This window comes from Callionymus lyra, chromosome 18, assembly GCF_982586985.1.
Source record: "Callionymus lyra chromosome 18, fCalLyr1.hap1.1, whole genome shotgun sequence".
Taxonomy (NCBI): domain Eukaryota; kingdom Metazoa; phylum Chordata; class Actinopteri; order Syngnathiformes; family Callionymidae; genus Callionymus; species Callionymus lyra.
The window spans coordinates 381,668-407,500 of NC_141835.1; the positions used below are offsets into that span (position 1 = coordinate 381,668).

General features: G+C 43.3%; 2 protein-coding genes across 2 annotated transcripts in view; one reads left to right on the plus strand and one right to left on the minus strand.

The window, feature by feature from the left end:
- On the plus strand, positions 1–23,123 carry jkamp (jnk1/mapk8 associated membrane protein). The gene is made up of 7 exons (XM_087779984.1): positions 1–87; positions 704–783; positions 6,693–6,847; positions 7,434–7,640; positions 21,555–21,736; positions 21,791–21,867; positions 22,507–23,123. The coding sequence occupies exons 1-7, from the start codon at positions 75–77 to the stop codon at positions 22,723–22,725; spliced, it is 933 nt and encodes a 310-aa protein (XP_087636110.1). The 5' UTR covers positions 1–74; the 3' UTR covers positions 22,726–23,123.
- fam241a (family with sequence similarity 241 member A) overlaps positions 22,800–25,833 on the minus strand; it is a 4,384-nt gene continuing 1,350 nt past the window's right edge. The window contains exon 2 of the mRNA XM_087779985.1: positions 22,800–23,826. Coding sequence (XP_087636111.1) covers positions 23,542–23,826 — 285 coding nt within the window. The 3' untranslated portion in view covers positions 22,800–23,541. The remainder of the gene's footprint in view (positions 23,827–25,833) is intronic.

A 25,833-nucleotide genomic window follows, 5' to 3' on the forward strand; every position in this document is an offset into this window, starting at 1 on the left:
GAAGAAAAGTACTTCCGTCTGATGCTTGTATACGTTTCCGGTTTGATCTTATTTTTCTCCAGCTTTGCTCGTTTATGGATAAAATGGGTTCGTATCTCTTCCGTCTGTCGAGTCAGAGAAACATTGAAATGATGTCTTTATTACTTTTACTTGTGTTTATTTTTATAAATATGATCGTATTTATAACAATCTATGTGTGTGTGTGTGTACTTGTATACACGCACACGTATGTGTGTGTACTTGTATACACGCACACGTATGTGTGTGTACTTGTATAAACACACACGTGTGTGTGTACTTGTATACACGCACACGTATGTGTGTGTACTTGTATACACGCACACGTATGTGTGTGTACTTGTATAAACGCACACGTATGTGTGTGTGTGTACTTGTATAAACGCACACGTATGTGTGTGTGTACTTGTATAAACGCACACGTATGTGTGTGTGTACTTGTATAAACGCACACGTATGTGTGTGTGTACTTGTATAAACGCACACATATGTGTGTGTGTACTTGTATAAACGCACACGTATGTGTGTGTATGTGTGTGTGTACTTGTATAAACACACACGTGTGTGTGCGTGGTTTCTATGGTGTGATATATTTTGTCATGATTCCAGGAAAATAAACGTATATATAAAACTACACGTCAGAGAATGAAGCTCCTCGTATAACTACACAGATGTTGTGTTTCAGCTGTAGCCATGAGCTCAACATGTCCAGGACTCTACTGCGGCAGGATGATGGTCAACGGATCCGTGGAGGGCGAGTGTGGCGTGAGTGTTTGTGTGTGTGCTTGACTGTGTGAAGGACGAGGTGTGTGTGTTCACCAGGTGTGTGTGTTCACCAGGTGTGTGTGTTCACCATGTGTGTGTGTGTGTTCACCAGGTGTGTGTGTGTTCACCAGGTGTGTGTGTTCACCAGGTGTGTGTGTTCACCAGGTGTGTGTGTGTGTGTTCACCAGGTGTGTGTGTGTTCACCAGGTGTGTGTGTGTGTGTTCACCAGGTGTGTGTGTGTTCACCAGGTGTGTGTGTTCACCAGGTGTGTGTGTTGACCAGGTGTGTGTGTTGACCAGGTGTGTGTGTTGACCAGGTGTGTGTGTTCACCAGGTGTGTGTGTTGACCAGGTGTGTGTGTGTTGACCAGGTGTGCGTGTGTGTGTGTTGACTAGGTGTGTGTGTTGACCAGGTGTGTGTGTTGACCAGGTGTGTGTGTGTGTGTTGACCAGGTGTGTGTGTGTGTGTGTGTGTGTTGACCAGGTGTGTGTGTTCGCCAGGTGTGTGTGTGTTGACCAGGTGTGTGTGCGTGCGTGTGTGTTGACTAGGTGTGTGTGTTGACTAGGTGTGTGTGTTGACCAGGTGTGTGTGTTGACCAGGTGTGTGTGTGTGTGTTGACTAGGTGTGTGTGTTGACCAGGTGTGTGTGTTGACCAGGTGTGTGTGTTGACCAGGTGTGTGTGTTCACCAGGTGTGTGTGTTCACCAGGTGTGTGTGTTGACCAGGTGTGCGTGTGTGTGTGTTGACTAGGTGTGTGTGTTGACCAGGTGTGTGTGTTCACCAGGTGTGTGTGTTCACCAGGTGTGTGTGTTCACCAGGTGTGTGTGTTCACCAGGTGTGTGTGTTCACCAGGTGTGTGTGTTGACCAGGTGTGTGTGTTGACCAGGTGTGTGTGTGTTGACCAGGTGTGCGTGTGTGTGTGTTGACCAGGTGTGTGTGTGTGTGTGTGTTGACTAGGTGTGTGTGTTGACCAGGTGTGTGTGTTGACCAGGTGTGTGTGTGTGTGTTGACCAGGTGTGTGTGTGTGTGTGTGTGTGTGTTGACCAGGTGTGTGTGTGTTGACCAGGTGTGTGTGTGTTGACCAGGTGTGTGTGTTGACCAGGTGTGTGTGTGTTGACCAGGTGTGTGTGTGTTGACCAGGTGTGTGTGTGTTGACCAGGTGTGCGTGTGTGTGTGTTGACCAGGTGTGTGTGTGTGTGTGTTGACTAGGTGTGTGTGTTGACCAGGTGTGTGTGTTGACCAGGTGTGTGTGTGTGTGTTGACCAGGTGTGTGTGTGTGTGTGTGTGTGTTGACCAGGTGTGTGTGTGTTGACCAGGTGTGTGTGTGTGTGTTCACCAGGTGTGTGTGTTCACCAGGTGTGTGTGTTGACCATGTGTGTGTGTGTGTTCACCAGGTGTGTGTGTGTTGACCATGTGTGTGTGTGTTCACCAGGTGTGTGTGTGTTCACCAGGTGTGTGTGTGTTGACCATGTGTGTGTGTGTTCACCAGGTGTGTGTGTGTTCACCAGGTGTGTGTGTGTTCACCAGGTGTGTGTGTTGACCATGTGTGTGTGTGTGTTCACCAGGTGTGTGTGTGTTGACCAGGTGTGTGTGTGTTCACCAGGTGTGTGTGTTGACCATGTGTGTGTGTGTGTTCACCAGGTGTGTGTGTTCACCAGGTGTGTGTGTTCACCAGGTGTGTGTGTTCACCAGGTGTGTGTGTTGACCATGTGTGTGTGTTGACCAGGTGTGTGTGTGGGTTCACCAGGTGTGTGTGTTCACCAGGTGTGTGTGTGTGTGTTCACCAGGTGTGTGTGTGTGTTCACCAGGTGTGTGTGTGTGTTCACCAGGTGTGTGTGTGTGTGTTCACCAGGTGTGTGTGTGTGTTCACCAGGTGTGTGTGTGTGTGTGTTGACCAGGTGTGTCTGTGTCTGTGTGTGTGTTCACCAGGTGTGTGTGTGTTCACCAGGCGTAAGTAAGTAAGTAAGTAAGTAATATTTATTTATATAGCGGTTTTCCAGACCAGGGTCACAAAGCGCTTAAACAAGCTCATCAAACACAGATGTTTCTTGAAGGAGTCAATAGATCATCAAACACACATGTTTCTTGAAGGAGTCAGTAGATCATCAAACACAGATGTTTCTTGAAGGAGTCAGTAGATCATCAAACACAGATGTTTCTTGAAGGAGTCAGTAGATCATCAAACACCGATGTTTCTTAAAGGAGTCAGTAGATCATCAAACACAGATGTTTCTTGAAGGAGTCAGTAGATCATCAAACACAGATGTTTCTTAAAGGAGTCAGTAGATCATCAAACACAGATGTTTCTTAAAGGAGTCAGTAGATCATCAAACACAGATGTTTCTTGAAGGAGTCAGTAGATCATCAAACACACATGTTTCTTGAAGGAGTCAGTAGATCATCAAACACAGATGTTTCTTGAAGGAGTCAGTAGATCATCAAACACACATGTTTCTTGAAGGAGTCAGTAGATCATCAAACACAGATGTTTCTTGAAGGAGTCAGTAGATCATCAAACACACATGTTTCTTGAAGGAGTCAGTAGATCATCAAACACACATGTTTCTTGAAGGAGTCAGTAGATCATCAAACACACATGTTTCTTGAAGGAGTCAGTAGATCATCAAACACACATGTTTCTTGAAGGAGTCAGTAGATCATCAAACACAAATGTTTCTTGAAGGAGTCAGTAGATCATCAAACACACATGTTTCTTGAAGGAGTCAGTAGATCATCAAACACAAATGTTTCTTGAAGGAGTCAGTAGATCATCAAACACAGATGTTTCTTGAAGGAGTCAGTAGATCATCAAACAGACATGTTTCTTGAAGGAGTCAGTAGATCATCAAACACAGATGTTTCTTAAAGGAGTCAGTAGATCATCAAACACACATGTTTCTTGAAGGAGTCAGTAGATCATCAAACACAGATGTTTCTTGAAGGAGTCAGTAGATCATCAAACACAGATGTTTCTTAAAGGAGTCAGTAGATCATCAAACACACATGTTTCTTGAAGGAGTCAGTAGATCATCAAACACACATGTTTCTTGAAGGAGTCAGTAGATCATCAAACACAGATGTTTCTTGAAGGAGTCAGTAGATCATCAAACACATGTTTCTTGAAGGAGTCAGTAGATCATCAAACACACATGTTTCTTGAAGGAGTCAGTAGATCATCAAACACACATGTTTCTTGAAGGAGTCAGTAGATCATCAAACACAAATGTTTCTTGAAGGAGTCAGTAGATCATCAAACCTAATGTTTCTTGAAGGAGTCAGTAGATCATCAAACACAGATGTTTCTTGAAGGAGTCAGTAGATCATCAAACCTAATGTTTCTTGAAGGAGTCAGTAGATCATCAAACACAGATGTTTCTTAAAGGAGTCAGTAGATCATCAAACACACATGTTTCTTGAAGGAGTCAGTAGATCATCAAACACAGATGTTTCTTGAAGGAGTCAGTAGATCATCAAACACAGATGTTTCTTAAAGGAGTCAGTAGATCATCAAACACACATGTTTCTTGAAGGAGTCAGTAGATCATCAAACACACATGTTTCTTGAAGGAGTCAGTAGATCATCAAACACAAATGTTTCTTGAAGGAGTCAGTAGATCATCAAACACAGATGTTTCTTGAAGGAGTCAGTAGATCATCAAACACACATGTTTCTTGAAGGAGTCAGTAGATCATCAAACACAGATGTTTCTTGAAGGAGTCAGTAGATCATCAAACACACATGTTTCTTGAAGGAGTCAGTAGATCATCAAACACACATGTTTCTTGAAGGAGTCAGTAGATCATCAAACACAGATGTTTCTTGAAGGAGTCAGTAGATCATCAAACACACATGTTTCTTGAAGGAGTCAGTAGATCATCAAACACACATGTTTCTTGAAGGAGTCAGTAGACTTCATCAAGCGCAAAGAGAGAGAAGATCGTTCCAAAGCTTAGGAGCAACAGCCTGAAAAGATTTCTCTCCTCTGGTCCTGAGTCGTGTGCGTGGAACCATAAGTAGATTCTGATCCACAGACCTCAGAGCCCGAGCTGGGGTGTAAGTCTGGATCAGATCATGAAGGTCTGACCATGAATAGATCTGAAAGTAAGAACCAGAATTTTAAAGTTGATCCTGAAAGAAACTGGAAGCCAGTGAAGAGTTTGAAGGAGAAATGTGAGTTCTTCTACTAGAGCGGCTCAGAGTTCTGAATCAACTGCAGGCGAGACGATCCTTCTTGTTAAGACATGAAAACAAACTGTTACAATAGTCCAGACGAGAAGAAACAAACGCATGGATTATAAGATCCAGATCATGTTCCGACAACATTTTCCTAAGTTTAGAGATTTTTCTCAGTTGAACAGTTTCTGGTCAGTTTTCTTCAGTGTCGAACAAGAGACATGTCTTTATCAAATACAACACCCAGGTTTCTCAGGCTCAGTTTGACAGACTGACATAAGTCACTCAAGTTCTGACTCAACCCTGGAATCTTTTCATCAACAATCACCAGTGTTTCAGTTTTGTCCACATTTAGCTTCAAAGTGTTTTCACTCATTGTTTGATTTCTAGCAACAATTGACTAAGTTCAGCCTCTGGGGATCAGTTGATCAACAGAGCAGTAGAGCTGGATGTCATCAGCAAACATGTGATAAGAAACATCTGGAAATCTCTGAATGATTTTACCGAGGGGAATCAAGTACAGCAAAAACAATAAAGGACCCAGAACAGAACCTTGAGGGACTCCACACAACAGATCTGCCGATTCAGACCTCATTTGATTGGCAGATACACTAAAACTGCGCCCAGAAGGTAAGATGAGAACCATTCTAACACAGACCCAGACAGTCTTCATCCCTCAGTCTTCTCAGCAGGATCTGGTTCAACTGTTTCAAAGGCTGAGGACAGATCCAACAGAACCAGAACAGTGAATTTACCAGAATCAGCCGACATGATGTCACTGGACACTATCAATAAAGCTGTCTCCGTAGAGTGATGTTTACGGAAGCCAGACTGAAACTTCTCATGGATGTCGCTCTGATCCAGGAACAGCTGCTCAGACACAACCTTCTCCAAGATCTTGGACAAGAAAGGGAGCTTAGAAATAGGTCTGAAATTACTGAGGTCAGTTGGGTCTAAGCCTGGTTTTTTGAGCAGAGGCTCCACAATGGTTTAAATGCATTAAAAACCCCTGTGGAAAGGGAGAGGTTCACCATATTGGTAACCCAGGGGCCAATTACATCAAATACTTTGATAAAAAGCCTACACGGAAGGACGTCATCTGAGCAAGAGGAGGGTTTCATCTTGTTCACTAGTGCCGAAATATCACCCAAAGATACAGCAGTGAAGGAGGACCAAGAGGAGGAGAGGGGCTCAGAGACAGTAGGGGTTCCAAACAAAAGAGAGATTTTCTCTTTGATCAATTTAATTTTGTCAATGAAAAATCTCAACAATGCATTGCTGTCAGCTTCACAGAAGACTGGTGTGATTTGAGGAGCAGGAGGTGTGTGTGTGTTCACCAGGTGTGTGTGTGTGTGTTCACCAGGTGTGTGTGTGTTGACCAGGTGTGTGTGTGTTGACCAGGTGTGTGTGTGTGTGTTCACCAGGTGTGTGTGTGTGTGTTCACCAGGTGTGTGTGTTCACCAGGTGTGTGTGTGTGTGTTCACCAGGTGTGTGTGTGTGTGTGTTCACCAGGTGTGTGTGTGTGTGTGTTCACGAGGTGTGTGTGTTCACCAGGTGTGTGTGTTCACCAGGTGTGTGTGTGTGTTCACCAGGTGTGTGTGTGTGTGTGTTCACCAGGTGTGTGTGTGTGTTCACCAGGTGTGTGTGTGTGTTCACGAGGTGTGTGTGTGTTCACCAGGTGTGTGTGTGTTCACCAGGTGTGTGTGTGTTCACCAGGTTGTGTGTGTGTTCACCAGGTGTGTCCTCGTGGAGATCGCGCTAACATCCAGAACGTGTGCGAGCGCTGCAGCGAGACCCCAGAACTCTACGACTGGCTGTACCTGGGCTTCATGGCCATGTTGCCTCTGGTGCTGCACTGGTTCTTCATCGAGTGGTACTCTGGCAAGAAGAGGTGCGTGTGTTGTCGTGATATTTCAACTCTGGTGTCAGTTATGTTGCTGCGTCTATTTGTGGTTAAACACACACGTTATATGAACTTTCTTCCTCCAAAAACACTAAAAAACATTCAAATACCTTCAAACTGTGTGTTCAGTCTTTCAATCGACGTCACTGACGCAGCAGAGACTTGAACTTGTTAAGAACGTGGAGGCTTCAGATCAGGAGGACGCGACAGTTTGAAGGTGTCTGGATGTTTCAAGTGTATTTTTGGACGAAGACAACTGAGCTCCAGTCGCTGCATTAAAATGAACAAACATGTTTGTCTCTAAAGAACAGATAAGTCGACGTGAGAACATGTGTTTGAGTCTTCAGCTCCAGCGAGCAGTGTTTCTGCAGTGGTTACACTAAAATGAACAAACATGTCTCTCCAGCGAGCAGTGGTTACACTAAAATGAACAAACATGTGTCTCCAGCGAGCAGTGGTTACACTAAAATGAACAAACATGTCTCTCCAGCGAGCAGTGGTTACACTTAAATGAACAAACATGTCTCTCCAGCGAGCAGTGGTTACACTAAAATGAACAAACATGTGTCTCCAGCTCCAGCGCTCTCCTGCAGCACATCACTGCCATGACGGAGAGCAGTGTTTCTGCAGTGGTGACTCTTCTCCTGACGGAGCCCGTTGGGTTCCTGACGATCCGTTCGTGTCGAGTTCAGATGTTGTCAGACTGGTACACAATGTTGTACAATCCTAGTCCAGACTATATCAACACACTGCACTGCACACAGGAGGCTGTGTATCCACTGTGAGTCTTACCAGCTTCATGTGTGTGTTTGTTTCTACACCTGTGTCTCTCCTCGTCATCTTCATGTTTGTTTGTTTCTACACCTGTGTCTCTCCTCGTCATCTTCATGTTTGTTTCTACACCTGTGTCTCTCCTCGTCATCTTCATGTTTGTTTCTACACCTGTGTCTCTCCTCGTCATCTTCATGTTTGTTTGTTTCTACACCTGTGTCTCTCCTCGACATCTTCATGTTTGTTTCTACACCTGTGTCTCTCCTCGTCATCTTCATGTTTGTTTCTACACCTGTGTCTCTCCTCGTCATCTTCATGTTTGTTTCTACACCTGTGTCTCTCCTCGTCATCTTCATGTTTGTTTCTACACCTGTGTCTCTCCTCGTCATCTTCATGTTTGTTTCTACACCTGTGTCTCTCCTCGTCATCTTCATGTTTGTTTCTACACCTGTGTCTCTCCTCGTCATCTTCATGTTTGTTTCTACACCTGTGTCTCTCCTCGTCATCTTCATGTTTGTTTCTACACCTGTGTCTCTCCTCGTCATCTTCATGTTTGTTTCTACACCTGTGTCTCTCCTCGTCATCTTCATGTTTGTTTCTACACCTGTGTCTCTCCTCGTCATCTTCATGTTTGTTTCTACACCTGTGTCTCTCCTCGACATCTTCATGTTTGTTTCTACACCTGTGTCTCTCCTCGTCATCTTCATGTTTGTTTCTACACCTGTGTCTCTCCTCGACATCTTCATGTTTGTTTCTACACCTGTGTCTCTCCTCGACATCTTCATGTTTGTTTCTACACCTGTGTCTCTCCTCGTCATCTTCATGTTTGTTTCTACACCTGTGTCTCTCCTCGTCATCTTCATGTTTGTTTCTACACCTGTGTCTCTCCTCGTCATCTTCATGTTTGTTTCTACACCTGTGTCTCTCCTCGTCATCTTCATGTTTGTTTCTACACCTGTGTCTCTCCTCGTCATCTTCATGTTTGTTTCTACACCTGTGTCTCTCCTCGTCATCTTCATGTTTGTTTCTACACCTGTGTCTTTCCTCGTCATCTTCATGTTTGTTTGTTTCTACACCTGTGTCTCTCCTCGTCATCTTCATGTTTGTTTCTACACCTGTGTCTCTCCTCGTCATCTTCATGTTTGTTTCTACACCTGTGTCTCTCCTCGACATCTTCATGTTTGTTTCTACACCTGTGTCTCTCCTCGTCATCTTCATGTTTGTTTGTTTCTACACCTGTGTCTCTCCTCGACATCTTCATGTTTGTTTCTACACCTGTGTCTCTCCTCGACATCTTCATGTTTGTTTCTACACCTGTGTCTCTCCTCGTCATCTTCATGTTTGTTTCTACACCTGTGTCTCTCCTCGTCATCTTCATGTTTGTTTCTACACCTGTGTCTCTCCTCGACATCTTCATGTTTGTTTCTACACCTGTGTCTCTCCTCGTCATCTTCATGTTTGTTTCTACACCTGTGTCTCTCCTCGTCATCTTCATGTTTGTTTCTACACCTGTGTCTCTCCTCGTCATCTTCATGTTTGTTTCTACACCTGTGTCTCTCCTCATCATCTTCATGTTTGTTTCTACACCTGTGTCTCTCCTCGTCATCTTCATGTTTGTTTCTACACCTGTGTCTCTCCTCGTCATCTTCATGTTTGTTTCTACACCTGTGTCTCTCCTCGTCATCTTCATGTTTGTTTCTACACCTGTGTCTCTCCTCGTCATCTTCATGTTTGTTTCTACACCTGTGTCTCTCCTCGACATCTTCATGTTTGTTTCTACACCTGTGTCTCTCCTCGACATCTTCATGTTTGTTTCTACACCTGTGTCTCTCCTCGACATCTTCATGTTTGTTTCTACACCTGTGTCTCTCCTCGACATCTTCATGTTTGTTTCTACACCTGTGTCTCTCCTCGTCATCTTCATGTTTGTTTGTTTCTACACCTGTGTCTCTCCTCGTCATCTTCATGTTTGTTTCTACACCTGTGTCTCTCCTCGTCATCTTCATGTTTGTTTCTACACCTGTGTCTCTCCTCGTCATCTTCATGTTTGTTTCTACACCTGTGTCTTTCCTCGTCATCTTCATGTTTGTTTGTTTCTACACCTGTGTCTCTCCTCGTCATCTTCATGTTTGTTTCTACACCTGTGTCTCTCCTCGTCATCTTCATGTTTGTTTCTACACCTGTGTCTCTCCTCGACATCTTCATGTTTGTTTCTACACCTGTGTCTCTCCTCGACATCTTCATGTTTGTTTCTACACCTGTGTCTCTCCTCGTCATCTTCATGTTTGTTTCTACACCTGTGTCTCTCCTCGTCATCTTCATGTTTGTTTCTACACCTGTGTCTCTCCTCGTCATCTTCATGTTTGTTTCTACACCTGTGTCTCTCCTCGTCATCTTCATGTTTGTTTCTACACCTGTGTCTCTCCTCGACATCTTCATGTTTGTTTCTACACCTGTGTCTCTCCTCGTCATCTTCATGTTTGTTTCTACACCTGTGTCTCTCCTCGACATCTTCATGTTTGTTTGTTTCTACACCTGTGTCTCTCCTCGTCATCTTCATGTTTGTTTCTACACCTGTGTCTCTCCTCGTCATCTTCATGTTTGTTTCTACACCTGTGTCTCTCCTCGACATCTTCATGTTTGTTTCTACACCTGTGTCTCTCCTCGACATCTTCATGTTTGTTTCTACACCTGTGTCTCTCCTCGTCATCTTCATGTTTGTTTCTACACCTGTGTCTCTCCTCGACATCTTCATGTTTGTTTGTTTCTACACCTGTGTCTCTCCTCGACATCTTCATGTTTGTTTGTTTCTACACCTGTGTCTCTCCTCGACATCTTCATGTTTGTTTCTACACCTGTGTCTCTCCTCGTCATCTTCATGTTTGTTTCTACACCTGTGTCTCTCCTCGTCATCTTCATGTTTGTTTCTACACCTGTGTCTCTCCTCGTCATCTTCATGTTTGTTTCTACACCTGTGTCTCTCCTCGACATCTTCATGTTTGTTTCTACACCTGTGTCTCTCCTCGACATCTTCATGTTTGTTTGTTTCTACACCTGTGTCTCTCCTCGACATCTTCATGTTTGTTTGTTTCTACACCTGTGTCTCTCCTCGTCATCTTCATGTTTGTTTCTACACCTGTGTCTCTCCTCGTCATCTTCATGTTTGTTTCTACACCTGTGTCTCTCCTCGTCATCTTCATGTTTGTTTCTACACCTGTGTCTCTCCTCGACATCTTCATGTTTGTTTCTACACCTGTGTCTCTCCTCGACATCTTCATGTTTGTTTCTACACCTGTGTCTCTCCTCGACATCTTCATGTTTGTTTCTACACCTGTGTCTCTCCTCGTCATCTTCATGTTTGTTTCTACACCTGTGTCTCTCCTCGTCATCTTCATGTTTGTTTCTACACCTGTGTCTCTCCTCGACATCTTCATGTTTGTTTCTACACCTGTGTCTCTCCTCGACATCTTCATGTTTGTTTCTACACCTGTGTCTCTCCTCGTCATCTTCATGTTTGTTTCTACACCTGTGTCTCTCCTCGTCATCTTCATGTTTGTTTCTACACCTGTGTCTCTCCTCGTCATCTTCATGTTTGTTTCTACACCTGTGTCTCTCCTCGTCATCTTCATGTTTGTTTCTACACCTGTGTCTCTCCTCGACATCTTCATGTTTGTTTCTACACCTGTGTCTCTCCTCGTCATCTTCATGTTTGTTTCTACACCTGTGTCTCTCCTCGTCATCTTCATGTTTGTTTCTACACCTGTGTCTCTCCTCGTCATCTTCATGTTTGTTTCTACACCTGTGTCTCTCCTCGACATCTTCATGTTTGTTTCTACACCTGTGTCTTTCCTCGTCATCTTCATGTTTGTTTGTTTCTACACCTGTGTCTCTCCTCGTCATCTTCATGTTTGTTTCTACACCTGTGTCTCTCCTCGTCATCTTCATGTTTGTTTCTACACATGTGTCTCTCCTCGACATCTTCATGTTTGTTTCTACACCTGTGTCTCTCCTCGACATCTTCATGTTTGTTTCTACACCTGTGTCTCTCCTCGACATCTTCATGTTTGTTTCTACACCTGTGTCTCTCCTCGACATCTTCATGTTTGTTTCTACACCTGTGTCTCTCCTCGTCATCTTCATGTTTGTTTCTACACCTGTGTCTCTCCTCGTCATCTTCATGTTTGTTTCTACACCTGTGTCTCTCCTCATCATCTTCATGTTTGTTTCTACACCTCTGTCTCTCCTCGTCATCTTCATGTTTGTTTCTACACCTGTGTCTCTCCTCGACATCTTCATGTTTGTTTCTACACCTGTGTCTCTCCTCGACATCTTCATGTTTGTTTCTACACCTGTGTCTCTCCTCGTCATCTTCATGTTTGTTTCTACACCTGTGTCTCTCCTCGTCATCTTCATGTTTGTTTCTACACCTGTGTCTCTCCTCGTCATCTTCATGTTTGTTTGTTTCTACACCTGTGTCTCTCCTCGACATCTTCATGTTTGTTTCTACACCTGTGTCTCTCCTCGTCATCTTCATGTTTGTTTCTACACCTGTGTCTCTCCTCGTCATCTTCATGTTTGTTTCTACACCTGTGTCTCTCCTCGTCATCTTCATGTTTGTTTCTACACCTGTGTCTCTCCTCGTCATCTTCATGTTTGTTTCTACACCTGTGTCTCTCCTCGTCATCTTCATGTTTGTTTCTACACCTGTGTCTCTCCTCGTCATCTTCATGTTTGTTTCTACACCTGTGTCTCTCCTCGTCATCTTCATGTTTGTTTCTACACCTGTGTCTCTCCTCGACATCTTCATGTTTGTTTCTACACCTGTGTCTCTCCTCGTCATCTTCATGTTTGTTTCTACACCTGTGTCTTTCCTCGTCATCTTCATGTTTGTTTGTTTCTACACCTGTGTCTCTCCTCGTCATCTTCATGTTTGTTTCTACACCTGTGTCTCTCCTCGTCATCTTCATGTTTGTTTCTACACCTGTGTCTTTCCTCGTCATCTTCATGTTTGTTTGTTTCTACACCTGTGTCTCTCCTCGTCATCTTCATGTTTGTTTCTACACCTGTGTCTTTCCTCGTCATCTTCATGTTTGTTTGTTTCTACACCTGTGTCTTTCCTCGTCATCTTCATGTTTGTTTGTTTCTACACCTGTGTCTCTCCTCGTCATCTTCATGTTTGTTTCTACACCTGTGTCTTTCCTCGTCATCTTCATGTTTGTTTGTTTCTACACCTGTGTCTCTCCTCGACATCTTCATGTTTGTTTCTACACCTGTGTCTCTCCTCGACATCTTCATGTTTGTTTCTACACCTGTGTCTCTCCTCGACATCTTCATGTTTGTTTCTACACCTGTGTCTCTCCTCATCATCTTCATGTTTGTTTCTACACCTGTGTCTCTCCTCGACATCTTCATGTTTGTTTCTACACCTGTGTCTCTCCTCGTCATCTTCATGTTTGTTTCTACACCTGTGTCTCTCCTCATCATCTTCATGTTTGTTTCTACACCTGTGTCTCTCCTCGACATCTTCATGTTTGTTTCTACACCTGTGTCTCTCCTCGTCATCTTCATGTTTGTTTCTACACCTGTGTCTCTCCTCGTCATCTTCATGTTTGTTTCTACACCTGTGTCTCTCCTCGACATCTTCATGTTTGTTTCTACACCTGTGTCTCTCCTCGTCATCTTCATGTTTGTTTCTACACCTGTGTCTCTCCTCGTCATCTTCATGTTTGTTTCTACACCTGTGTCTCTCCTCATCATCTTCATGTTTGTTTCTACACCTCTGTCTCTCCTCGTCATCTTCATGTTTGTTTCTACACCTGTGTCTCTCCTCGACATCTTCATGTTTGTTTCTACACCTGTGTCTCTCCTCGTCATCTTCATGTTTGTTTCTACACCTGTGTCTCTCCTCGTCATCTTCATGTTTGTTTCTACACCTGTGTCTCTCCTCGTCATCTTCATGTTTGTTTCTACACCTGTGTCTCTCCTCGTCATCTTCATGTTTGTTTCTACACCTGTGTCTCTCCTCGACATCTTCATGTTTGTTTCTACACCTGTGTCTTTCCTCGTCATCTTCATGTTTGTTTGTTTCTACACCTGTGTCTCTCCTCGTCATCTTCATGTTTGTTTCTACACCTGTGTCTCTCCTCGACATCTTCATGTTTGTTTCTACACCTGTGTCTCTCCTCGACATCTTCATGTTTGTTTCTACACCTGTGTCTCTCCTCGTCATCTTCATGTTTGTTTCTACACCTGTGTCTCTCCTCGTCATCTTCATGTTTGTTTCTACACCTGTGTCTCTCCTCGTCATCTTCATGTTTGTTTCTACACCTGTGTCTCTCCTCGTCATCTTCATGTTTGTTTCTACACCTGTGTCTCTCCTCGTCATCTTCATGTTTGTTTCTACACCTGTGTCTCTCCTCGACATCTTCATGTTTGTTTGTTTCTACACCTGTGTCTCTCCTCGTCATCTTCATGTTTGTTTCTACACCTGTGTCTCTCCTCGTCATCTTCATGTTTGTTTGTTTCTACACCTGTGTCTCTCCTCGACATCTTCATGTTTGTTTCTACACCTGTGTCTCTCCTCGACATCTTCATGTTTGTTTCTACACCTGTGTCTCTCCTCGTCATCTTCATGTTTGTTTCTACACCTGTGTCTCTCCTCGTCATCTTCATGTTTGTTTGTTTCTACACCTGTGTCTCTCCTCGACATCTTCATGTTTGTTTCTACACCTGTGTCTCTCCTCGTCATCTTCATGTTTGTTTGTTTCTACACCTGTGTCTCTCCTCGTCATCTTCATGTTTGTTTCTACACCTGTGTCTCTCCTCGACATCTTCATGTTTGTTTCTACACCTGTGTCTCTCCTCGTCATCTTCATGTTTGTTTGTTTCTACACCTGTGTCTCTCCTCGTCATCTTCATGTTTGTTTCTACACCTGTGTCTCTCCTCGTCATCTTCATGTTTGTTTCTACACCTGTGTCTCTCCTCGACATCTTCATGTTTGTTTCTACACCTGTGTCTCTCCTCGTCATCTTCATGTTTGTTTGTTTCTACACCTGTGTCTCTCCTCGTCATCTTCATGTTTGTTTCTACACCTGTGTCTCTCCTCATCATCTTCATGTTTGTTTCTACACCTGTGTCTCTCCTCGTCATCTTCATGTTTGTTTCTACACCTGTGTCTCTCCTCGACATCTTCATGTTTGTTTCTACACCTGTGTCTCTCCTCGTCATCTTCATGTTTGTTTCTACACCTGTGTCTCTCCTCGACATCTTCATGTTTGTTTCTACACCTGTGTCTTTCCTCGTCATCTTCATGTTTGTTTGTTTCTACACCTGTGTCTCTCCTCGACATCTTCATGTTTGTTTCTACACCTGTGTCTCTCCTCGTCATCTTCATGTTTGTTTCTACACCTGTGTCTCTCCTCGACATCTTCATGTTTGTTTCTACACCTGTGTCTCTCCTCGACATCTTCATGTTTGTTTCTACACCTGTGTCTCTCCTCATCATCTTCATGTTTGTTTCTACACCTGTGTCTCTCCTCGACATCTTCATGTTTGTTTCTACACCTGTGTCTCTCCTCGAAATCTTCATGTTTGTTTCTACACCTGTGTCTCTCCTCGACATCTTCATGTTTGTTTCTACACCTGTGTCTCTCCTCATCATCTTCATGTTTGTTTCTACACCTGTGTCTCTCCTCGACATCTTCATGTTTGTTTCTACACCTGTGTCTCTCCTCGAAATCTTCATGTTTGTTTCTACACCTGTGTCTCTCCTCGACATCTTCATGTTTGTTTCTACACCTGTGTCTCTCCTCGTCATCTTCATGTTTGTTTCTACACCTGTGTCTCTCCTCGACATCTTCATGTTTGTTTGTTTCTACACCTGTGTCTCTCCTCGACATCTTCATGTTTGTTTCTACACCTGTGTCTCTCCTCGTCATCTTCATGTTTGTTTCTACACCTGTGTCTCTCCTCGACATCTTCATGTTTGTTTCTACACCTGTGTCTCTCCTCGTCATCTTCATGTTTGTTTCTACACCTGTGTCTCTCCTCGTCATCTTCATGTTTGTTTCTACACCTGTGTCTCTCCTCGTCATCTTCATGTTTGTTTCTACACCTGTGTCTCTCCTCGTCATCTTCATGTTTGTTTCTACACCTGTGTCTCTCCTCGACATCTTCATGTTTGTTTCTACACCTGTGTCTCTCCTCGTCATCTTCATGTTTGTTTCTACACCTGTGTCTCTCCTCGTCATCTTCATGTTTGTTTCTACACCTGTGTCTCTCCTCGTCATCTTCATGTTTGTTTCTACACCTGTGTCTCTCCTCGTCATCTTCATGTTTGTTTCTACACCTGTGTCTCTCCTCGACATCTTCATGTTTGTTTCTACACCTGTGTCTCTCCTCGTCATCTTCATGTTTGTTTCTACACCTGTGTCTCTCCTCGACATCTTCATGTTTGTTTCTACACCTGTGTCTCTCCTCATCATCTTCATGTTTGTTTCTACACCTGTGTCTCTCCTCGTCATCTTCATGTTTGTTTCTACACCTGTGTCTCTCCTCGACATCTTCATGTTTGTTTCTACACCTGTGTCTCTCCTCGTCATCTTCATGTTTGTTTCTACACCTGTGTCTCTCCTCGACATCTTCATGTTTGTTTCTACACCTGTGTCTCTCCTCGACATCTTCATGTTTGTTTCTACACCTGTGTCTCTCCTCGTCATCTTCATGTTTGTTTCTACACCTGTGTCTCTCCTCGACATCTTCATGTTTGTTTCTACACCTGTGTCTCTCCTCGTCATCTTCATGTTTGTTTCTACACCTGTGTCTCTCCTCGACATCTTCATGTTTGTTTCTACACCTGTGTCTCTCCTCGTCATCTTCATGTTTGTTTCTACACCTGTGTCTCTCCTCGACATCTTCATGTTTGTTTCTACACCTGTGTCTCTCCTCGTCATCTTCATGTTTGTTTCTACACCTGTGTCTCTCCTCGACATCTTCATGTTTGTTTGTTTCTACACCTGTGTCTCTCCTCGACATCTTCATGTTTGTTTCTACACCTGTGTCTCTCCTCGTCATCTTCATGTTTGTTTCTACACCTGTGTCTCTCCTCGTCATCTTCATGTTTGTTTCTACACCTGTGTCTCTCCTCGTCATCTTCATGTTTGTTTCTACACCTGTGTCTCTCCTCGACATCTTCATGTTTGTTTCTACACCTGTGTCTCTCCTCGTCATCTTCATGTTTGTTTCTACACCTGTGTCTCTCCTCGACATCTTCATGTTTGTTTCTACACCTGTGTCTCTCCTCGACATCTTCATGTTTGTTTCTACACCTGTGTCTCTCCTCGTCATCTTCATGTTTGTTTCTACACCTGTGTCTCTCCTCGACATCTTCATGTTTGTTTCTACACCTGTGTCTCTCCTCGTCATCTTCATGTTTGTTTCTACACCTGTGTCTCTCCTCGACATCTTCATGTTTGTTTCTACACCTGTGTCTCTCCTCGACATCTTCATGTTTGTTTCTACACCTGTGTCTCTCCTCGTCATCTTCATGTTTGTTTCTACACCTGTGTCTCTCCTCGTCATCTTCATGTTTGTTTCTACACCTGTGTCTCTCCTCGTCATCTTCATGTTTGTTTGTTTCTACACCTGTGTCTCTCCTCGTCATCTTCATGTTTGTTTCTACACCTGTGTCTCTCCTCGACATCTTCATGTTTGTTTCTACACCTGTGTCTCTCCTCGTCATCTTCATGTTTGTTTCTACACCTGTGTCTCTCCTCGTCATCTTCATGTTTGTTTCTACACCTGTGTCTCTCCTCGACATCTTCATGTTTGTTTCTACACCTGTGTCTTTCCTCGTCATCTTCATGTTTGTTTGTTTCTACACCTGTGTCTCTCCTCGACATCTTCATGTTTGTTTCTACACCTGTGTCTCTCCTCGTCATCTTCATGTTTGTTTCTACACCTGTGTCTCTCCTCGACATCTTCATGTTTGTTTCTACACCTGTGTCTCTCCTCGACATCTTCATGTTTTTTTCTACATCTGTGTCTCTCCTCGTCATCTTCATGTTTGTTTCTACACCTGTGTCTCTCCTCGACATCTTCATGTTTGTTTCTACACCTGTGTCTCTCCTCGACATCTTCATGTTTGTTTCTACACCTGTGTCTCTCCTCGACATCTTCATGTTTGTTTCTACACCTGTGTCTCTCCTCGTCATCTTCATGTTTGTTTCTACACCTGTGTCTCTCCTCGACATCTTCATGTTTGTTTCTACACCTGTGTCTCTCCTCGACATCTTCATGTTTGTTTCTACACCTGTGTCTCTCCTCGACATCTTCATGTTTGTTTCTACACCTGTGTCTCTCCTCGTCATCTTCATGTTTGTTTCTACACCTGTGTCTCTCCTCGACATCTTCATGTTTGTTTCTACACCTCTGTCTCTCCTCGTCATCTTCATGTTTGTTTCTACACCTGTGTCTCTCCTCGACATCTTCATGTTTGTTTCTACACCTGTGTCTCTCCTCGACATCTTCATGTTTGTTTCTACACCTGTGTCTCTCCTCGTCATCTTCATGTTTGTTTCTACACCTGTGTCTCTCCTCGTCATCTTCATGTTTGTTTCTACACCTGTGTCTCTCCTCGACATCTTCATGTTTGTTTCTACACCTGTGTCTCTCCTCGTCATCTTCATGTTTGTTTCTACACCTGTGTCTCTCCTCGTCATCTTCATGTTTGTTTCTACACCTGTGTCTCTCCTCGTCATCTTCATGTTTGTTTCTACATCTGTGTCTCTCCTCGTCATCTTCATGTTTGTTTCTACACCTGTGTCTCTCCTCGTCATCTTCATGTTTGTTTCTACACCTGTGTCTCTCCTCGTCATCTTCATGTTTGTTTCTACACCTGTGTCTCTCCTCGTCATCTTCATGTTTGTTTCTACACCTGTGTCTCTCCTCGACATCTTCATGTTTGTTTGTTTCTACACCTGTGTCTCTCCTCGACATCTTCATGTTTGTTTCTACACCTGTGTCTCTCCTCGTCATCTTCATGTTTGTTTCTACACCTGTGTCTCTCCTCGACATCTTCATGTTTGTTTCTACACCTGTGTCTCTCCTCATCATCTTCATGTTTGTTTCTACACCTGTGTCTCTCCTCGTCATCTTCATGTTTGTTTCTACACCTGTGTCTCTCCTCGTCATCTTCATGTTTGTTTCTACACCTGTGTCTCTCCTCGACATCTTCATGTTTGTTTCTACACCTGTGTCTCTCCTCGTCATCTTCATGTTTGTTTCTACACCTGTGTCTCTCCTCGTCATCTTCATGTTTGTTTCTACATCTGTGTCTCTCCTCGTCATCTTCATGTTTGTTTCTACATCTGTGTCTCTCCTCGTCATCTTCATGTTTGTTTCTACACCTGTGTCTCTCCTCGACATCTTCATGTTTGTTTGTTTCTACACCTGTGTCTCTCCTCGACATCTTCATGTTTGTTTCTACACCTGTGTCTCTCCTCGTCATCTTCATGTTTGTTTCTACACCTGTGTCTCTCCTCGACATCTTCATGTTTGTTTCTACACCTGTGTCTCTCCTCATCATCTTCATGTTTGTTTCTACACCTGTGTCTCTCCTCGTCATCTTCATGTTTGTTTCTACACCTGTGTCTCTCCTCGTCATCTTCATGTTTGTTTCTACACCTGTGTCTCTCCTCGACATCTTCATGTTTGTTTCTACACCTGTGTCTCTCCTCGTCATCTTCATGTTTGTTTCTACACCTGTGTCTCTCCTCGTCATCTTCATGTTTGTTTCTACACCTGTGTCTCTCCTCGACATCTTCATGTTTGTTTCTACACCTGTGTCTCTCCTCGTCATCTTCATGTTTGTTTCTACACCTGTGTCTCTCCTCGTCATCTTCATGTTTGTTTCTACACCTGTGTCTCTCCTCGTCATCTTCATGTTTGTTTCTACACCTGTGTCTCTCCTCGTCATCTTCATGTTTGTTTCTACACCTGTGTCTCTCCTCGTCATCTTCATGTTTGTTTCTACACCTGTGTCTCTCCTCGTCATCTTCATGTTTGTTTCTACACCTGTGTCTCTCCTCGTCATCTTCATGTTTGTTTCTACACCTGTGTCTCTCCTCGTCATCTTCATGTTTGTTTCTACACCTGTGTCTCTCCTCGACATCTTCATGTTTGTTTCTACACCTGTGTCTCTCCTCGTCATCTTCATGTTTGTTTCTACACCTGTGTCTCTCCTCGACATCTTCATGTTTGTTTCTACACCTGTGTCTCTCCTCGACATCTTCATGTTTGTTTCTACACCTGTGTCTCTCCTCGTCATCTTCATGTTTGTTTCTACACCTGTGTCTCTCCTCGACATCTTCATGTTTGTTTCTACACCTGTGTCTCTCCTCGTCATCTTCATGTTTGTTTCTACACCTGTGTCTCTCCTCGACATCTTCATGTTTGTTTGTTTCTACACCTGTGTCTCTCCTCGACATCTTCATGTTTGTTTCTACACCTGTGTCTCTCCTCGTCATCTTCATGTTTGTTTCTACACCTGTGTCTCTCCTCGACATCTTCATGTTTGTTTCTACACCTGTGTCTCTCCTCGTCATCTTCATGTTTGTTTCTACACCTGTGTCTCTCCTCGACATCTTCATGTTTGTTTCTACACCTGTGTCTCTCCTCGTCATCTTCATGTTTGTTTCTACACCTGTGTCTCTCCTCGACATCTTCATGTTTGTTTCTACACCTGTGTCTCTCCTCGACATCTTCATGTTTGTTTCTACACCTGTGTCTCTCCTCGTCATCTTCATGTTTGTTTCTACACCTGTGTCTCTCCTCGACATCTTCATGTTTGTTTCTACACCTGTGTCTCTCCTCGACATCTTCATGTTTGTTTCTACACCTGTGTCTCTCCTCGTCATCTTCATGTTTGTTTCTACACCTGTGTCTCTCCTCGACATCTTCATGTTTGTTTCTACACCTGTGTCTCTCCTCGTCATCTTCATGTTTGTTTCTACACCTGTGTCTCTCCTCGTCATCTTCATGTTTGTTTCTACACCTGTGTCTCTCCTCGTCATCTTCATGTTTGTTTCTACACCTGTGTCTCTCCTCGACATCTTCATGTTTGTTTCTACACCTGTGTCTCTCCTCGACATCTTCATGTTTGTTTCTACACCTGTGTCTCTCCTCATCATCTTCATGTTTGTTTCTACACCTGTGTCTCTCCTCGTCATCTTCATGTTTGTTTCTACACCTGTGTCTCTCCTCGACATCTTCATGTTTGTTTCTACACCTGTGTCTCTCCTCGACATCTTCATGTTTGTTTCTACACCTGTGTCTCTCCTCGTCATCTTCATGTTTGTTTCTACACCTGTGTCTCTCCTCGTCATCTTCATGTTTGTTTCTACACCTGTGTCTCTCCTCGACATCTTCATGTTTGTTTCTACACCTGTGTCTCTCCTCGACATCTTCATGTTTGTTTCTACACCTGTGTCTCTCCTCGACATCTTCATGTTTGTTTCTACACCTGTGTCTCTCCTCGACATCTTCATGTTTGTTTGTTTCTACACCTGTGTCTCTCCTCGACATCTTCATGTTTGTTTCTACACCTGTGTCTCTCCTCGACATCTTCATGTTTGTTTCTACACCTGTGTCTCTCCTCGACATCTTCATGTTTGTTTGTTTCTACACCTGTGTCTCTCCTCGTCATCTTCATGTTTGTTTCTACACCTGTGTCTCTCCTCGTCATCTTCATGTTTGTTTCTACACCTGTGTCTCTCCTCGACATCTTCATGTTTGTTTCTACACCTGTGTCTCTCCTCGACATCTTCATGTTTGTTTCTACACCTGTGTCTCTCCTCGTCATCTTCATGTTTGTTTCTACACCTGTGTCTCTCCTCGTCATCTTCATGTTTGTTTCTACACCTTCAGCTACACCATGGTTCTGATCTACTACGCCCTGTGCCTGGTCATGATGATGCTGCTGCGCCCCCTGCTGATCAAGAAGATCGCCTGTGGACTGGGCAAGTCGGATCGCTTCAAGAGCATCTACGCCGCGCTCTACTTCTTCCCGATCCTGACGGTGCTGCAGGCGGTCGGCGCAGGACTGCTCTGTGAGTGACACGTTGCACTCAGGAGGGATTTGAATGTAACACTGCTGTCTCTAGACTACGCCTTCCCCTTCATCATCCTGGTGCTGTCGCTCTTCACTCTGGCCGTCTACATGTCTGCGTCTGAGATCCAGGTGAGTCACGCGAGGTGTCGCTCAGAGCCTTCAAGATCGGGTCTGAGATGCTGCAGGTTCTGGATCCGCCCGGTGAAGACTGTCATCAGTTGATTGACAGCTGATTGGTCGACTGGTGTGTGATTGACTGGTTGAATCAAAAACTCCTCCGAGGATCGTTTACCCACAGAATCAATATTTTTAAACATCAGTACTTTGAGTGTAGATCGTTTATCAACTTAAATGAATTTATATTGTTCATAAACATCCAGAAGCAACTTGTTTTGAAGATTCAAACAGACTCGTACAAACTGGACTGAATCAAAATAGAATTGACTTTTTTTAACTTATTTTTCTGTGATTAACTTCTGATCTTGTTCTTCACTCCATGAGAACCTGAGTCTTCAACTCCTTTCTTTCCACCTTCATATAAACAACCTTCGCGTTTATACTTAAGGTTGTGTGTCTTAGATTTAATGACGATTGTGTTGCTTCAGTTATTCTTGTGAGTCTTGATCTGGTAAGAAACACAAAGATGAACTTTGACCCCTGGTACAGGAGGGTTATGGATCAATAACGAGTGTGTGATCAACATGTGATCAACATGTGATCAACATGTGATCAACATGTGATCAACATGTGATGCATCAACTCTTTCAGTCGTTCAAGAACCTTCTGGCGAAGAAGAAGCGTCTGGTGGTTCTCTTCAGCCACTGGCTGCTCCACGCCTACGGCATCATCTCCATCTCCAGGCTGGACAAGCTGGACCAGGACCTGCCGCTGCTGGTTCTGGTTCCGTGTCCCGCCCTCTTCTACATCTGCACCGCCAGGTTCACGGAGCCCAGTCGGGTCCTGTCGGAGGCCGGCAACGGTCACTGAGTCGAGGAGCGAAGGTTCCGTCTTTGAATCATTTGTCCTTCAACTGTTTTGTAGAAAGAAACGTTTACAAAACCTGACATGGAATATTATTTATTTTAAATGTTGTCATCAGACACTGTTTCCACTCGACCAACAAACAAGTCTTTGTTAAACATCTGCTCCAATGTTGAGGCTCAACCAGTGTTTGACACAAGAACGTTTTGAGAAGATCCTGAGAAGGTTCCAGAAGTTCCATGACGTCGATACTGACGCTGTAATGATGTTGATAATAATGTTCTCGCGGTTCTTCTCGTCTCGCGAGTCGTTACTGATGTTTTCTTCAGATGAACAAACCAAATGTACATATTTATTTATTGTCAAGTTCATGTTTTGTTGTTAATAAAGTTCACGTTCAGTGATTCGACTTCAAGGTCATGTAATACTGCATGAAACGACAACCGTGTGGATTTTACTGCATAGTTTGATCCCAACAAAGGTTTTATTCATCTTTTGATTCCTTTCTGCTCAGAATATTCAAATATTCCTGGAACATAAGATTCTGCTCATGATGAATTATCACAACAGTAGATTTAAAAAGTTGATACACGTGTATTATTCGGTTTGTTAAAGAGTACCTGATATATTTTAAATAAATAAAAGCCATCAGTGTGACCTCTGACCCTGAAGGAGTCAAGTGTGCTCGAAGGAAAGACTCTTTGGATCGACAGACGCTGAACAATCAAATCATTCTTCGATTCTGTAACAAACTCCAGTGAAGTCACAGGAACGACGGGCGTCCTGGGCTGACCTTTGACCCAACATGTCCTTTGGTTGTGGTCACTTCTGGATGTAGATGATGATGATGCACAGAGTCCCCACCAGACCCAGAGCCTGGATGCCCAAGAACCACAGCAGCAGCCAGAAGAAGACCACCAGCACCGGCTCCACCACCTTGTCACCAAAGTACATGTGGCTGAAGCCCAGTCCTCGCAGGCACTTGTTCAACATCCCGAACAGGGTCCCCATGCGCTCGCAGTCGTCCAGGGCCGGCTTCTCCGGGGCCGGCGGGTCGTCCGGGACCCACATGTTGTCGGGATCCATCAAGGTGGTCTCGTTCCTGACCTGGAGGAACAAAGAGTTTAGATGACAGTTTGAAAAGTTTTCAACCTTTGACATCCGAGTCGAGATGAACATCGATAAAGTAATTTGTATTGATAGAGAACTTTAACAATCAAAACAATATTCAATAAAATATATACTTTAAAGATCAAGATAAAACTGAGAACAACACAGGAGTCTCAGAGAATCAAGGATAAGATCAAATCAAAGTGTCTTGAAGGAGTCAGTAGATCATCAAACACAGATGTTTCTTGAAGGAGTCAGTAGATCATCAAACACAGATGTTTCTTGAAGGAGTCAGTAGATCATCAAACACACATGTTTCTTAAAGGAGTCAGTAGATCATCAAACACTGATGTTTCTTGAAGGAGTCAGTAGATCATCAAACACAGATGTTTCTTGAAGGAGTCAGTAGATCATCAAACACACATGTTTCTTGAAGGAGTCAGTAGATCATCAAACACAGATGTTTCTTGAAGGAGTCAGTAGATCATCAAACACTGATGTTTCTTGAAGGAGTCAGTAGATCATCAAACACAGATGTTTCTTGAAGGAGTCAGTAGATCATCAAACACTGATGTTTCTTGAAGGAGTCAGTAGATCATCAAACACACATGTTTCTTGAAGGAGTCAGTAGATCATCAAACACAGATGTTTCTTGAAGGAGTCAGTAGATCATCAAACACACATGTTTCTTGAAGGAGTCAGTAGATCATCAAACACAGATGTTTCTTGAAGGAGTCAGTAGATCATCAAACAGATGTTTCTTGAAGGAGTCAGTAGATCATCAAACACAGATGTTTCTTGAAGGAGTCAGTAGATCATCAAACACTGATGTTTCTTGAAGGAGTCAGTAGATCATCAAACACAGATGTTTCTTGAAGGAGTCAGTAGATCATCAAACACTGATGTTTCTTGAAGGAGTCAGTAGATCATCAAACACAGATGTTTCTTGAAGGAGTCAGTAGATCATCAAACACAGATGTTTCTTGAAGGAGTCAGTAGATCATCAAACACTGATGTTTCTTGAAGGAGTCAGTAGATCATCAAACACAGATGTTTCTTGAAGGAGTCAGTAGATCATCAAACACAGATGTTTCTTGAAGGAGTCAGTAGATCATCAAACACAGATGTTTCTTGAAGGAGTCAGTAGATCATCAAACACAGATGTTTGTTGAAGGAGTCAGTAGATCATCAAACACAGATGTTTCTTGAAGGAGTCAGTAGATCATCAAACACTGATGTTTCTTGAAGGAGTCAGTAGATCATCAAACACAGATGTTTCTTGAAGGAGTCAGTAGATCATCAAACACTGATGTTTCTTGAAGGAGTCAGTAGATCATCAAACACACATGTTTCTTGAAGGAGTCAGTAGATCATCAAACACAGATGTTTCTTGAAGGAGTCAGTAGATCATCAAACACACATGTTTCTTGAAGGAGTCAGTAGATCATCAAACACAGATGTTTCTTGAAGGAGTCAGTAGATCATCAAACAGATGTTTCTTGAAGGAGTCAGTAGATCATCAAACACACATGTTTCTTGAAGGAGTCAGTAGATCATCAAACACACATGTTTCTTGAAGGAGTCAGTAGATCATCAAACACAGATGTTTCTTGAAGGAGTCAGTAGATCATCAAACACACATGTTTCTTGAAGGAGTCAGTAGATCATCAAACACACATGTTTCTTGAAGGAGTCAGTAGATCATCAAACACATGTTTCTTGAAGGAGTCAGTAGATCATCAAACACATGTTTCTTAAAGGAGTCAGTAGATCATCAAACAAAGATGTTTCTTGAAGGAGTCAGTAGATCATCAAACACATGTTTCTTGAAGGAGTCAGTAGATCATAAAACACATGTTTCTTAAAGGAGTCAGTAGATCATCAAACACAGATGTTTCTTGAAGGAGTCAGTAGATCATCAAACAAAGATGTTTCTTGAAGGAGTCAGTAGATCATCAAACACAGATGTTTCTTAAAGGAGTCAGTAGATCATCAAACACAGAT